The sequence below is a fragment of the Podarcis pityusensis genome (assembly GCF_964106645.2).
Source record: "Podarcis pityusensis genome assembly, chromosome: 4".
Classification (NCBI taxonomy): domain Eukaryota; kingdom Metazoa; phylum Chordata; class Lepidosauria; order Squamata; family Lacertidae; genus Podarcis; species Podarcis pityusensis.
Genome location: NC_138027.1, coordinates 25,936,190 through 25,950,429, shown reverse-complemented (window position 1 = coordinate 25,950,429; position 14,240 = coordinate 25,936,190). Strand labels below are relative to the sequence as shown.

Here is a 14,240-nt window from a genome sequence, read left to right as displayed (position 1 = left end):
AATCGGTTGCCCCAGCGACCCTGGGCAGCTTCCAACATATATAAAAACATAAAAAACATTGAACATTAAAAAAAACTTCCCTTCAGATGGCTGGTTCATCAAATAACTCCATACCCTCCAACCTTTCTCTGATGAAAATAGGGACGTGCTAAGGAAAAACAGGACAATCCGGGATCAAATCATAAACCAGGATGGCTTCTGTAAATCTGAGACTGTCCCTGTGCTAGATAGGCACGTGATAGGACAGGGATCAGCAAACGTTTTCAGCAGGGGGCCAGTCCACTGTCCCTCAGACCTTGTGGGGGGCCAGACTATATGGGGGGGGGGGATGAACGAATTCCTATGCCGCACAAATAACCCAGAGATGCATTTTAAATAAAAGCATACATTCTACTCATGTAAAAACACCAGGCAGGCCCCACAAATAACCCAGAGATGCATTTTAAATAAAAGGACATATTCTACTCATGTAAAAATACGCTGATTCCCGGACCATCCGCGGGCCGGATTTAGAAGGTGATAGGGCCGGATATGGCCCCCGGGCCTTAGTTTGCCTACCCATGTGATAGGAGCTGAGGTTCACCGAGTTTTCCTGTAAAGTTGCTAGAGAGAACTCTGTAAGAGAGGGAGGGTGGGGGGAAAGCCCCATTTCACAAGCAGAAGTCATGCCACAGGGTTTCCATTGATGGTGGATGTTAGGTGAATCCCTCTCATAGGGTGGGAGTCAGCTCCGTTTATTCAGAGTAGACCCGGAGAAATTATTGAACCCAAATAATTTAGGTCCATTAATTTCAATAGGTCTACTTTGAGTGTATTTGTTTCCATATCACCCATAAATTATAATATGCAAATGTTATGCTAATCAGTGCTCTCTATTGTCCTCATTTGGGGAATGCCTTTGACCTGTTTTGGTGAGAACACCCTCATGTGTATACAGCCCACTGTTGTGAGAGAGGATCTTCAGATCGGAACATTTGCAATATATCTTCCATTAATGAGGAGGCCACTGGATGAGGGTCTAAGTGCTGTTATTCTAAAATAACCCTCCTGTCCACACAAACAAAGAACTGGAAATCATTTCTCCAACCCTCTACACTGGACTAGCTTGGGACATTCACAGGTCACTGTATTTGACCATAGAACTGTGAACTCCATCCAAACATGGCGACTCTCCTGGTCACAAAGCAGAAAGAAGTTTGCTTATGCATGTTCCACTGGAACAAATGGAAAATATGAGAGCATTGAAGGAAGTGGACATTTTATTGAATGAGACTGAAAGTTTAGGGAATCCTTGTTTATTTTTTATGCTATTTTGGTTCCAGTGTGTTACTGGTGTTGTTAGTATTATTATCATCATCTGTTGCTGGCATCCATCTATCTTGGGCAGGGGTCAGCAAACCTTTTCAGCAGGGGGCCGGTCCACTGTCCCTCAGACCTTGTGGGGGGGGGGGCCGGACTATATTTAAAAATAAAATAAAAAAATGAACGAATTCCTATGCCCCACAAATAGCCCGGAGATGCATTTTAAATAAAAGCACACATTCTACTCATGTAAAAACACACTGATTCCCGGACCGTCCGTGGGCCGGATTTAGAAGGCGATTGGGCCGGATCTGGCCCCCGGGCCTTAGTTTGCCTACCCATGATCTTGGGAGACAATAGATGAGTGCACTTTTGGGGGTGAAGTCAAACTCTTGGAAGGATACAGCGGGAGATATGTGTTTTGTTGCAGTTAACTGGGGCAGTTAAAGGCACTCTGATGTGCAGATCTGGGGCAGATGAAGGTGTTTGGTTGCACTGCTGCAGAACATCATCTAACTGGGACCATTGCAAGGACCAATGCAATTTTTTAATGTAGCCTTTTACACATTAGAGATACCTGGCGGGGCGGGGCAGGCAGACAAACACAGGTGACAGACAAGCACAGCTATCCTTTTATCATATTGACAAGTGATCAAGCGAGCCTTCTTCCTTGTTAAAGGTAAAGGGGCCCCTGACCATTAGGTCCTGTTGTGGCTGACTCTGGGGTTGTGGCGCTCATCTCGCTTTATTGGCTGAGGGAGCCGGCGTACAACTTCTGGGTCATGTGGCCAGCATGACTAAGCCGCTTCTGGCAAACCAGAGCAGCGCACAGAAACACCGTTTACCTTCCCACTGGAGCGGTACCTATTTATCTACTTGCAGTTTGACGTGCTTTCGAACTGCTAGGTTGGCAGGAGCTGAGACCGAGCAATGGGAGCTCACCCTATCGTGGGGATTTGAATCGCAGACCTACTGATCGGCAAGCCCTAGGCCACAGTTTTGACCTTAAGCAAAGCACTTGAAAGTCTGTACCACCGACCAGAAGTAACACTGGACAAAGCTCAGCAAATGAAGTTTCCAGCCATCGCTATTGGTAGTGGCGGCAAGCATGGGACCGAATAGCTGGTTTGAAAAATAGCTGTGCTTCTTTTCATATCTGTGAGGGTGGGGGGTTCTGGTAGCTTGCAATAGATATTAAAGAGTTAAAAAATGGCTTGCAGGGGGGAAATGGAATAATCTTCATTCCCCCCCACCCCAAACTCAGTTCTGTGTTTAAGCTTGATTGTATTGACACCTGCACTGTGAGGAGGAGAGTAGGATGGTCTTCCTTTGTCACTTATAATAGCTCATCATTATTGTCCTAACATGCTTTTAAAAAGAAAAGAACGGGGGTGGGGGTGGGGGTAGGGAAACCCACCAAACCCTAATCTTCCCCTTGGTGCCAGTGACGGTTACAATGGCGAGATAGTTTGTTTCCTTCCTCCCCCCCCAACCCCCTTGCCTTCTTCTGTTATTCTCTCCCTTAACCTCCTATTGTTTGTGTAGTCAGAATACTCTGGCACAGGGCGGCTAGTTTGGGGGTGGGGGCACTTTCTTCTACTGTACTGCCCTGTCCTTGATTGCTTAAATCTTTCAGATTCAACTGTTCTGAAGATTTACATTTTTAATGGCTCATTTATGTAATCCCATAAATAAAAGCAGGAAAAGCATCCCGCACACAAATGAGCGAATTGGGGGGCCTGTGAGGAAGGGGCGGCGGGGGGTGGAAGCCGCTGGTGCAGGTCACCCGGGGTCTCAGCTGCAGAGGCCTTGATTGGTATCAACGCTCCGTAGCCACTGTGGCAATGGACTTAAGACCACCCAGTCAGGCCCCAAACCGTGCATTACCAAGGAATCGGAGGAGGATGGTTCTATAGTTCAGGCTCTCCTATTTAGAGTTCTGCGGCGAAGTCTCATTTACCTTATTGCTTGGACAGCTGCATGTCTGCAAAAAAAAAAAGAAAAAGGGGGAAAAAGTTGCCATGATTAGCTTGCCTTTCTGCTAGCAAGCAGCTGATGTTGTCAGGGTTTCGCTGACAGCTACCCGCCCCCCTTCCTTAAGCAATGTCTTCCTCGGACCGATATATTCCCTTTTAAAGAGTCTGTGAATTCAACCACCTGCCTGAAGATTCTATTTGACATCACAGGCAGGAAATAAAAAGGAACTATATTTCTATGACCTCCATTCTACCGACACCTCCGTCCTGCTTTTTTCCTTTTAAAGACAAATCCCAGGAAGATAAATACAGGAGATATATTTATAAGTGGGGGGGGGGTGGAGAGAAACCTGCAAATGGCAACTTGATGGAGATACTTTACCTTTAATAGCCCCTTCCATTTACAGTGCAGCTGTGTTTCTGCTTCATACAAAAGCCATTTAGTCTGGCGTGTTCACTTTTGTGAATTCGAACACCGCTTAGCTGGCATCTCCAAACATGCCGAAGTTGCTGAGGACAACAATGATCAGCGAGTTGCTGTGACTGATATGTGTTGGTGGAACCATACTGAACCCATTTTGGAGTGCATCAATCATGGATTAGACCAGCGACCTCCTGGATATATAAGGGATAAGGTGGTCTCTCAAGTAACCTGGTTCTGAGCTGTATAGGGCCTTATTATGTCAGTGCCAACATATTGAACTTGCCCAGGTAGAAGATTGGCAGCCAGTGCAAATCTCATCAGTAAGGTCTCACATGCTGCTGGTAGTTTGGCCCCACAAGCAGCTTAGCTACTGTTTTGCATCAACTGCAGCCTTCTGGTATGGTGCTTTATGTGTTATTGTATGCACTGTTGTATATTGTCTTATAAAATATATTGTATTGTATATATTGAATACCACCATTTTATATTGTATTTGGTGGTATACCAATTCATTAATTTCACATTCATTGCTCTGCTCACTTTTGCCCCACCTACCACTTACTGAGAAGGGAACATGGCCCTCGTGTTATTAAAGGTTTTCCTGCTCTGGTTTTAAAGTCTAGCTCTGTTTGTCTGGGTGCTTGCCTGATCTCTCATGCTCATCTTATGTATTAGTAATTATACTTGTTTTGTGTACATACATATCCTGCTTGCATATTCGTTATATTTTTAAATAGTTATTACGAACACCATAGGACTTCAGAATTTAGTCTTGTAGATGGGAAATGGCCTGCAAATAGCTGGTCCTGGAAATTCCTATCAGCTCAGGGAAAAACACAAAGCAACATGCTGAATCAAACACATTCTCCTACAGTACAGCTTGTGTTCGAAAGCAGGTAATCCACATGCTTCAGAATTAGCTTGATAAAAGCAACTAGTTAAAATAGATTAAGCCGGCCTTAAACTACAGAGTAGTCTGTTATACTGGGACAGCAAGCAAACAGCATATTCAAGTCATTGCCAGAGGCTCTCATTCCTAGGGTAACCTATTAAGTATTTTTGGAAAGCTTTGATTGACCCAGTGATCTGGCCCAGGACCCCCATAAATGCATGGAGTTCTGTCACCTGCAAGCGGTTTCTCCCTATGCTTTAATGGGATATGGAACTGCACTAGCAGACAAAGACATACACAAAGCCTGCACAAACCTATATAGAGGGTTTTCTCATTTTAATACAAGGAACTCTGGATACAGGCATTCAGCCTTTCCAGATACCAGTTGCTGCAGACCACAGGAGACATGCTCAGATCCTGCTCGCGGGTTTCTCACAGGCATCAGGTTGGCCACTGTAGGATGTTGGACTAGAGAGGCCATTGGCCTGATCCAGAGGTATCTTACGTTCTTAACACCTAAAACGAATGCAGTGCTGATTCCTACCTTCATATTTCCAGATCATCTTCACCTTGTGAAAAAGAGGTTGGTTTTCCTTGCCTGTTGTTTTTTATTTTCATTTTAACATTAGTGCTGAAAGATTCGCCCTCAAGACCCTATTGTCTCTCCAACACTATTAAAAATTATTCTCATTTTTTTGTGCCTCCCCTTGGAGATAAATCTGAGCTTTCCTTTCATAACATCTTCCCATACTCTCCGTTCAATATCCAAGGTCCTGCTTTGGGTCTCCTTGACCGAGATTCAGCAGGAGAAAAAAGGAACAGGGTATTATTGGCTGTCAAGTAGATGCTGTGTAATAATGATATGCTGCTATGTGTCTTCAGGCACCTGCTGAAGATCTGACTCTTTAAGAGAGAAGGCTGGACCAATAAACCATTACTGTAGTGTTGTTGTTGTTTTAAAAACAACCACCTTATTTTCTATTTCTTCTTGGTTAACACTTTTTAGTTCCCCTACTGCAAGGGTAGCCAACCTAGAATCATAGAATTGTAGAGTTGGAAGGGACCCCAAGGGTAATCTATAGTCCAACCTCCTGCAATGTAACCTTCCAGTTGTTGTTGGACTACAACTCCCACCATTCCAGATGGTTGAGGCTGACGGGAGCTGTAATCCACATCTAAAATGCCACAGGTTAGCCTGCTCTAGTGGATGAAATGCAGGATAGAATGATTAAAATAAATAAATACCCATGTCAGAATGCTGGCTTCCCTCCCCATTCATTTTTCCTTCTGTGTTGAGTCTTATTAGATCCTAACCCTGTGGCCAAGGGACTGCCTTGTTTTTAAATATCTGTACAGAGCTTTATTACCGATTATAATTTTAAGGTACTAGTAACAGGAATACTTTATTTCTGCCCATATAATATAAAAACATTGACTAACTCGGTTAAGAAGATTGCTAGCTTGTTGTTTATTTGTTGCCATCATCAGTTAATTGGGGCCTGTTTACAAGAGGATTAGACAAATTCATAGAAGGGAAGGCTATCAGAGACTCCCAGCCAGAATGGTTAGTACTGTTGCTGGGATTCACAGGTGGGAAGAATGCTGTGTTCTCTAGTCCGGTTTGGAGCTTCCCATCAGCATCTGGTCACTGTGAGAGCAGAATGACACTAGAGGTGTCATTGGCTTGAGCCAGCAGGCTTGTTTTATGCTATTAAGTGCTTTTGAGTACATTAAGGACTGAGACTGTACTAAAACAACTATTTTAAAGTTAACATTTCAAAGCTTAAGACCTCTTTTTTTCTCCCCAAGAAACAAGTTCTAGGATGACCATTTGCAGTACTCTTAATAATCTGAATATGTGTTTTGTTTATCTTTGGCAACAGAATGTGTATTAATTCCCAAAGACTGATGAATCTGTTAACATATAAAGGAAATGTACACAATGCATTTTAGTAACACAGTTCAAGTTTAATGTTAACTCAGGAAAACTACCCAAGGTTGAAAACAGCTTAACCATACATACAACTTTGCCTAAGGATTTAAATGTTAATGTTTCCATACAATAGAGAAACGACAAGGATCAATTATCTGCATGTAAGGAAACACTGAGAACTTGACCAATACAACTGTAACTAAACAGCAGTCAGACTTTAGGTGGCAATTGTCTGTATTGTTTTGCAAAAGCATTCAGCAATTTATGATGAAAAATGTATCCCTCAAGACTTTTCATTCCATTGCCATTCAAGAGATGTCCCATGCAGTTGCATTCATTATTGATCCTTCACAAATCATCATTTACACCAAAGGATGCAAAACAATGAAAGCCAATTTCAGATCCAGCCCACAGCTGTGATTTCACAGGTTCCAAGTGTACACACAACTCTAGGTCAAAAAAGGGTGCCAGCATTCACTTCAGTATTGGGAAATATTCTGTGCACACAAACAAATAACATGTCCGATGCCTTCTCCCCAAGTTTGAAGTGAATGAGGATCTATTGTTCATGCAGAGTTCCATGTGGGCACTGGAGTTCCCACATGGACACAAGAGTCACTCAGTCTGGGTAGTTTGTTTACCAATATACATTTAGCCTAACCTGCATTTACTTATCTGTAATATCCAGGTGCCACATCAGTCAATTTCAGGTTACAAGCACAGTAAACTTATTCAAATTCATCTATGTGCAGGCCAAGAAGAATATCACATTTTCTGTACCTCTAGTATCTTTGTTTTGTTTTTTGCTTTTTCAAACTAAGATTTAGTAGCTTCCTTGAAGGAATTGGGAAGCAAAATAACTTACCATGTACCGAATACACCTCCGTGTATATTTGTCTAAATAAATTGTTTCCAAACGGTTTGTGCAAAGCACTAAACATGTTACAACTATACAAAGTAACAACTTTAATTGGTTGAAGACTGGAGGGCAGGGGGAGAAACAGAAGGAACACACTGACAACTTTAAAGAATACAAGAACTCCTCAAAGAAAGTTCATGAGAAGCGGGATTTGCTTGTCTCTAAAAAGCTGTTGCCAACATGGACATCTGTACTGAACAATGCCCTCTATTACAAAATAGTTAAACATTCTCACCCACCCACCCAAACAGTTCAGTGTTTAATTTCATTCTTGGAATGGCACGGGTTCCTCCTCATTTGCTTGATCGCTGCTCATGCTTGTCCTTTGAGTGCTGGTTCCTGTTCCGGTGGTGCCTAGGAGGAGAAGAGCTTACCCTTCTTCTGGACCGAAAGCTAGGTTTGTACGGGTGGGATCTGTGTCTCTTTGGCTTGCTTTCCTCCCTGCTCTGGTTTGGTTCAGATTCCTTATCGTCTTCTTGATGGTTTTGTCCCTGCTCTTGCTCCTTCGGGGAGTGCAATGTGTTCTTAATAGTATTAATCAGAAACCTTTTATTTGTGCTGGCAAGAGGGCACTTCATCCTGCATTAGAAAGGAACAACATAAATATCTCACACAAGAGACACAGATGCTGCGAATATCCAAATCAAGTAGCTCAACACGCTTTTGGCTTTCCTTGCATGCCACCTAGTGTAAACTTGGAGTACAGAAAGAAACAATCAAGATGTTTGCCTTTTAACACTGGCTTCAAAGCAACAGCCAGATTCTATACAGAGGAGATATATATTAAGATAACATAGTAATATTTTATGACACAGATTTCACAGCCACACACCTGAGAAAAACATCACATGAGCTACAAATTGTATTCTATTGTCGTCTTCCATAGCCTCAAGACAGTTTAAAATGCTAAAGAGTTGAGAGTATTGGTGGTGCCTTGTTGGCATTTTCCATTCCTCCTCTTTGGTAAAAGGCTACATGAATACTCCTTTTGCTTGAGCGCTCTGCAGATGGTAGAAAGTCCACTCTTTAAAAAAAAAAAGTGTGCCAGTGGTAGCACACATTATTTGCATGCAAATGGTTTCGGGTTAATTTCCTGGCAACTTCAGCTACAAAGCAAAGCTAGGAAGGACTTTTGCTTGAGACCGCAGAAAGTCACCGCCCATCAAAGCAAGTTAATAAGAAAATCATCATATACAGAAATGCAGTTCAAGAATGCTATGAACTTGGGACCTTGATTAAGAACAGGCTTTAAAGCAGTTTTAAGCAGCAGGGTTCATTGAAACAATTATTTCAATATGGCAAAATTAAGAAACCCTGCGTATTCTACACTTTTAAGCAGTTGCTAGATATTTAAGTCCAATTTATGCTGCGCATCAAATCACACTGTTGCTGTTAGGAATCTCTGACAACTTTTTTAAAAAAGTTTTTGTTTTTGTTTTTTAAGAGCCAGCTCACCTTGAACCTTTGGACATAGCCACCTTTCTCTTCCCCTGCCTCAAGGCCTGTTATTTATCTTAGAGAAAGGGAATGAGATGGAAGAAGTTCTAGAAGAGCTTGCTTCCACATTGGGTTTGGATAATCCGTAGGGAGGAAACAAGCTCTGCTGGTTTCTTGAGGCATCTCAACGGATAAGGAAAAAGGTAAAAAATTTAAAAAAAGGAATGGTGGCAGAGTTGGACACCTCTTGAAGCAACTAATGGAATGCTTGTGCACTGGGGTGTTCTACTACTTTCAACAGCACAGAAACATGGGAGTATTTTGCCAGGAAAGCGTAAAAATGTTTGCCTAGCATGATCCATGGTCACTGGCTATAACAGACTATGTTTGCTTTCAGAAAAATGAACGTTTGCTCTAACAGGAATTACGTGGACTTAATTCTCATTAATTTCAATGGAATTTCTTGCATGTGCAATTAACATTAAACATCAAAAGATTATCATCCAATTCAGTTATGAAAGATTATCAGTGCTGTCTATGCATGTTCAAGATAACATATTTCCCACCATGTCCAGTGGGGCTTACTGTCTAATAAACATATTTATGATTGCAGACACAGTGTCCGTTTCCCCCAAAAAATTCTATTTTAGAAAAACACCAACATTGGTTTAGCTTCAATAACTTACCAGCCCATGGCTCCCATAGTTTCTGCTCTGGTTTTCCCACGCTTGGCCTCTGTTAGAAGTTCTTCCACTGCCTTCCTAAACATTTAAGGAGATTAAAAATAATAATTAAATTTGATCAATTTTCCAATGTTGGCAGATCTATTTTTTGCAGTTGTTGATAGAAAAAGAAAGCTAGTGCAAACTATTGACCCACTGCAAGCTCATTAAAGCTACTGTTCTGGAATCAAAACAAACTGAAACTGTAAAGTAAGCATTTAAAGGGTGTTTATCCTCATTCAATTAGCCATTTCTCTCTTTAATAGCTTAAATTGCATGAGTCGCCATACAGACCTGCAAGATATAACCATTTCTTTTCAAACAGCAGTTTATCCAGAAGAAAGACCCAAACTGGGATGGAAAGATTCAGCACCAATGGGGGACAGAAGCAATCTCACTCCGTTTGTTTGTTTGTTTGTTTATTTATTAATTAATTACATAACTATTTATTCCCTAAATGGGAATGTTTTAAATAAAGGGAACATGCAAAAAGTGTTCAGTGCAACAAACAGATGGAAGTAAATAAGAGTCTATTCAGTTACATATCAAGACAGTTTAAAATGGTCAGTTCTGCACCACTGTTTAACAAACATATGCAGTTATTAAGAGGAAATTTGATTTAAATTGGTCTTTACCACTGCCACTTTAAATTGCTTTGATTTAAATCCCTCCATCCTGCTATCCTTCTTTGAAGGCTTCTACATCTCAGCCCCAATTACTTTCTCCTTTTCCCCTTATCCAGCTTTAGGACGTCTTATGCCATTATCTTCTGTACCTCCCCAGGAGTTCTTAAGCTCCCTACCTGTTCAAGAATCGTCTCCTGGTCCTAGGCCCTGCATGAGGCTTTTCCAAATCCCAACTGCCAAGATAACTGTCCAAGGTGATAAAGTGAGTGCGGTGCTGTGATTATTCCACAGGCACTTAACCAAAGTGAACAGGAAAAGACGAGGAATACAGGAGGATGCTACACTTAGAATGGGCCTGTCACTGCCCCAGAGAACTCTGAATCATAACTTAGTATTTTGAGGCCATGAGGCGAGTAATATTAGAACCTCTGTTGAACTGCTGGCTTGCCTATTAGCTTTGCTTCAAGATGTCCTGAAATGGATGCCAAATCCTTCTAGCGCATTATCTGTTTCCATGCAGGATCCACCTATTGGTCCCACCTGCTTCCTTTCAAGTCTTTCAAAAAGCAATTCCAGAGTGGGTAACAAAAAAATATACATAAATGGCCAGCATAAATGGGGCTTCCCTTGAAGATGGTCTGATGCAGAATGCCACTGCCTGGATGTTGTTGAGCAGTGAGATGGGATCATATTGCATTGATCCTGAAAGAACAGTAATAGCTGCTGGTGAGCTGCTAGACCCAATTCAAGGCACTGGTACTAATGTACAAAGCACTCAATGGCTGAGGATCAAAGTACTTGAAGGATCACCTTCCTACTACCAGCCAGCCCAAGTTTTAAGACTGCCTGGGGAGGCTTTGTTGGTGCTACCTTTGAGTGCAGTCCACAGGGCTACCATATCATGCAGGGCCTCCTTGGCAGTAGCATCCTAGTGATGAACTCCCTATAGGAAGTCAGTTGCCCCCAACACTGGCATTGTTCAGGAATCAATTAAAAATTTATTTGTTGCTGCATGCCTTCAGAACCTAAGCGAAAATGGTGTTACCTCTTCATGATCTATCATGCTGTTAACTGTTAAACCCATTATATTTTGTTGATACTGGATGTGGTGTTAATTGTGATTTTAAGATTGTGTTTGATGCGGCTTTATTTTGGATGTTAGCCACCCTGCAAGAGCCAGTTTCAAGATAAATAAATAAATACCAACCTAAAACAAGGCAAATACATTGCATGCTTTTTAGGTTGTAATTGGACCTTAAAGGTAAAGGGACCCCTGACCATTAGGTCCAGTCGTGGATGACTCTGGGGTTGTGGCGCTGTTCATCTCACTTTATTGGCTGAGGGAGCCGGCGTTCAGCTTCTGGGTCATGTGGCCAGCATGACTAAGCCGCTTCTGGCAAACCAGAGCAGCACACGGAATTGGACCTTACACTCCTGCAAAGGCCTGGGTGAATAACCAAGGCTTTACCTGATGCCAGAGTTCCTGTACCTCAACAGTCGTGCATGGATCAGAGTCCACACTAACTGATCTAGAAACATCAATTTGCTCAAAGTAACAAAGCCTGCAATTCTAAGCACACCGAGATGTTGGAGTGAGAGCCATTGAGCAGTTTACTCTTCTAAGTAAAGATGCATAAGACTGTACTGGAAAATACCTAAATATTTTATTATATTTAAATATATTGACAACAATATTATTATTATTATTATTATTACTACTACTACATCATTAATTATTCTATATACTTTCACTACAACTACTACCAAATACTGCTATGCTAATGCTGTGATTCTTAACCCATTTACCAGGGGGTAAGGTCCATAGAACTCAATGGAATTTACTTTTCACTGCAGTGGTTTGGGCATTGTCAACTTCAGTACTGGACTACTGCAATGCACTCCACATGAGGCTTCCCCCGTGCTCCGTTTGAAAGCTGTAGTTAGTGCAAAAGGCAGCAGCACAATTGCTGACAGGAGTAAGAGTCCGTCATTGTATTACACTTGTGCTTAAAGATGTACATTGGCTGCCTGTTTGCTGCTGGGCTGAGTTCAAGGTGTTGTTATTAGTATATAAAGCCCTGAATGGCTTGGGACCAATTTACTTACCCCATACAGAGGTGGGTTTAGGAGAGCCCAACTGGTTCAGTCACATGGGGTGCAGAGCCTCAGGGATGCTGCAACTATGCTTTAGAATGGAGCATGAGATGTGGGGATGGGGCACCAAATTTTGATGTTGCACAGGGTGCCGCTGAAATTTGAGACCCAAGCTCCACCACTGCCCCACACAGACTTGATCACTTTCATCTGCAGAACTTGCACTTCTAGAAGTCCAGGAAGTGAATGTTCTGCATTTGGCAGTACCTATAAAGTACTTTTGGGACATAGGTGGCACGGTGGGTTAAACCACAGAGCCTAGAACCCCTGCGACGGGGTGAGCGCCTGTTGCTCGGTCCCTGCTCCTGCCAACCTAGCAGTTTGAAAGCACGTCAAAGTGCAAGTAGATAAACAGGTACCACTCTGGCGGGAAGGTAAACGGTATTTCCGTGTGCTGCTCTTGTTCTCCAGAAGTGGTTTAGTCATGCTGGCCACATGACCCGGAAGCTGTACGCCGGCTCCCTTGGCCAATAAAGCGAGATGAGCGCCGCAATCCCAGAGTCAGCCACAACTGGACTTAACAGTCAGGGGTCCCTTTACCCTTTACCTTTTTATAAAGTACTTTGGAAAACTCTGCCTATTGATGTTAGGCAGGCAACACCCTATGCACTTTTAGACACCAACTGAAAACACTTCCGTTTTGGCAGTTTTATCCAGACATATGATTCAGTTACATCTGTTTTTAAGATGTTCTGTTGCTTTTTTAACAGTTTTAAACGTATTTTTATTTTTCATCGTATTTGCTATTATTATTATTATTATTATTATTAATATTATTATACTACACATGTACTTGCCACCCATGAGCTCCTCCGGGAGAGTAGGATATAAACGAAATAAACGAACAAAACAACAAATATTAGGCGTGTACTCAAGTACTCGAGATGCACAGCGATAATTAATAAAATAATAAAAAAGTCACTGCTAGGCGGAAGATTGAAGGGAGGGCAACAAAATGCGAGACCTCGACATTCCAAAGTCTGTCTTGAAGCTTGCTCCGCCATAAATATAAATAAAGGGCCGAAAAAAGCTGCAGCTTTAGACACGCTGCCCAACCTGGGAGTAAGCACCGTTGAATTCAGCAGGGCTTACTTCCAAGGAGACAACGTATACAGGATTGCAAGGCCGGCCTGCGAGGGGGAACCATGTTTATTACGTAATAAACGGTATTTTTTAAAGTCGGCCTGCCGAGGTCCCCCCCCCCCCACCGCTCGCTTTTCCCCGTTGGATTTAAGTCAAGGCGCTGGGTCCGCTTCTAGTCAGGCGCCCACCGACTCACGAAAGCAGCTTCTGCGCAGCGCAACGAGGGAGCCCTTTTTCCCGAGGCCTACCTTGGAGCCTCACCACTGCCCGCCTCCGCCTATTCGAGGAGTAACCCTCCGCCTTCTCCCGCCCCCCCCCCGGCGCCTCTCCCCACCTGCCAGCCTCACCTCTCCAGCTCCGAATCCTCCGCCATGGCGGCCGGTGGGTCAGTCTCTCGGTCGTCGGGCCTGGCTGCCTCTCAAGCGCCTCCGTCGCCCGTCATCTCTTCCTGCCCCAGCGGCGGAAACGGAGGCGAGCGCTCGCGACAAGTCCTAGCAGCCGCTCGCGATGACCCCCGGGAAGGGGGAGGAGGCTCCTCTTCAAGGCGAAGCGGAAGCGCCGCCCTTCCCCGGCTGCCCATTGCCTGCTTGCCCAGGCGGGAGGGAGGGAAAGGTTGGCCGTTCACACGTTACGGATCTCGCTCCACATGGTGGGCACCCGCGAAGGTTGCCTTGCATTGGTGTTCGCGCCCTAGGGTGCTGCTCGGGCCGCAGTCCTACGCACGCTCCATGATTCATCCCAGCCAAAAAGACAACAACAACCCAAAAGCTTT

The 14,240-nt window shown here is 43.4% G+C and overlaps 1 protein-coding gene and 1 long non-coding RNA gene across 3 annotated transcripts; both read right to left on the bottom strand.

Moving 5' to 3' along the window:
• Positions 1-6,541: 6,541 nt before the first annotated feature.
• POLR1D (RNA polymerase I and III subunit D) lies at positions 6,542-13,985 on the bottom strand. Of its 2 annotated transcripts, XM_081004223.1 has the most exons (4): positions 13,816-13,985; positions 11,700-11,801; positions 9,570-9,644; positions 6,542-8,025 (listed from the first exon to the last, which is right to left on the bottom strand). In XM_081004223.1, the coding sequence occupies exons 1-4, from the start codon at positions 13,839-13,841 to the stop codon at positions 7,740-7,742; spliced, it is 489 nt and encodes a 162-aa protein (XP_080860349.1). In that variant the 5' UTR covers positions 13,842-13,985; the 3' UTR covers positions 6,542-7,739. The 2 variants fall into 2 exon arrangements, with proteins under 2 accessions (XP_080860349.1, XP_080860350.1); XM_081004224.1 differs by lacking the exon at positions 11,700-11,801 and having other exon boundaries at positions 13,816-13,978.
• On the bottom strand, positions 8,478-9,563 carry LOC308476578. The gene is made up of 2 exons (XR_013985974.1): positions 9,318-9,563; positions 8,478-9,273 (listed from the first exon to the last, which is right to left on the bottom strand). It is a non-coding gene; the product is annotated as an uncharacterized lncRNA (long non-coding RNA).
• Positions 13,986-14,240: the final 255 nt, after the last annotated feature.

Coding starts and splice junctions, on each gene's coding strand:
- POLR1D (XM_081004223.1), bottom strand. CDS start 13,841: ATGGCGGAGGATTCGGAGCTGGAGAG. Junction 11,802..13,815: donor GAGGATTCGGAGCTGGAGAG/GTGAGGCTGGCA, acceptor CGGTGTGCTTAG/AATTGCAGGCTTTGTTACTT. Junction 9,645..11,699: donor TACAGGAACTCTGGCATCAG/GTAAAGCCTTGG, acceptor TTAAATGTTTAG/GAAGGCAGTGGAAGAACTTC.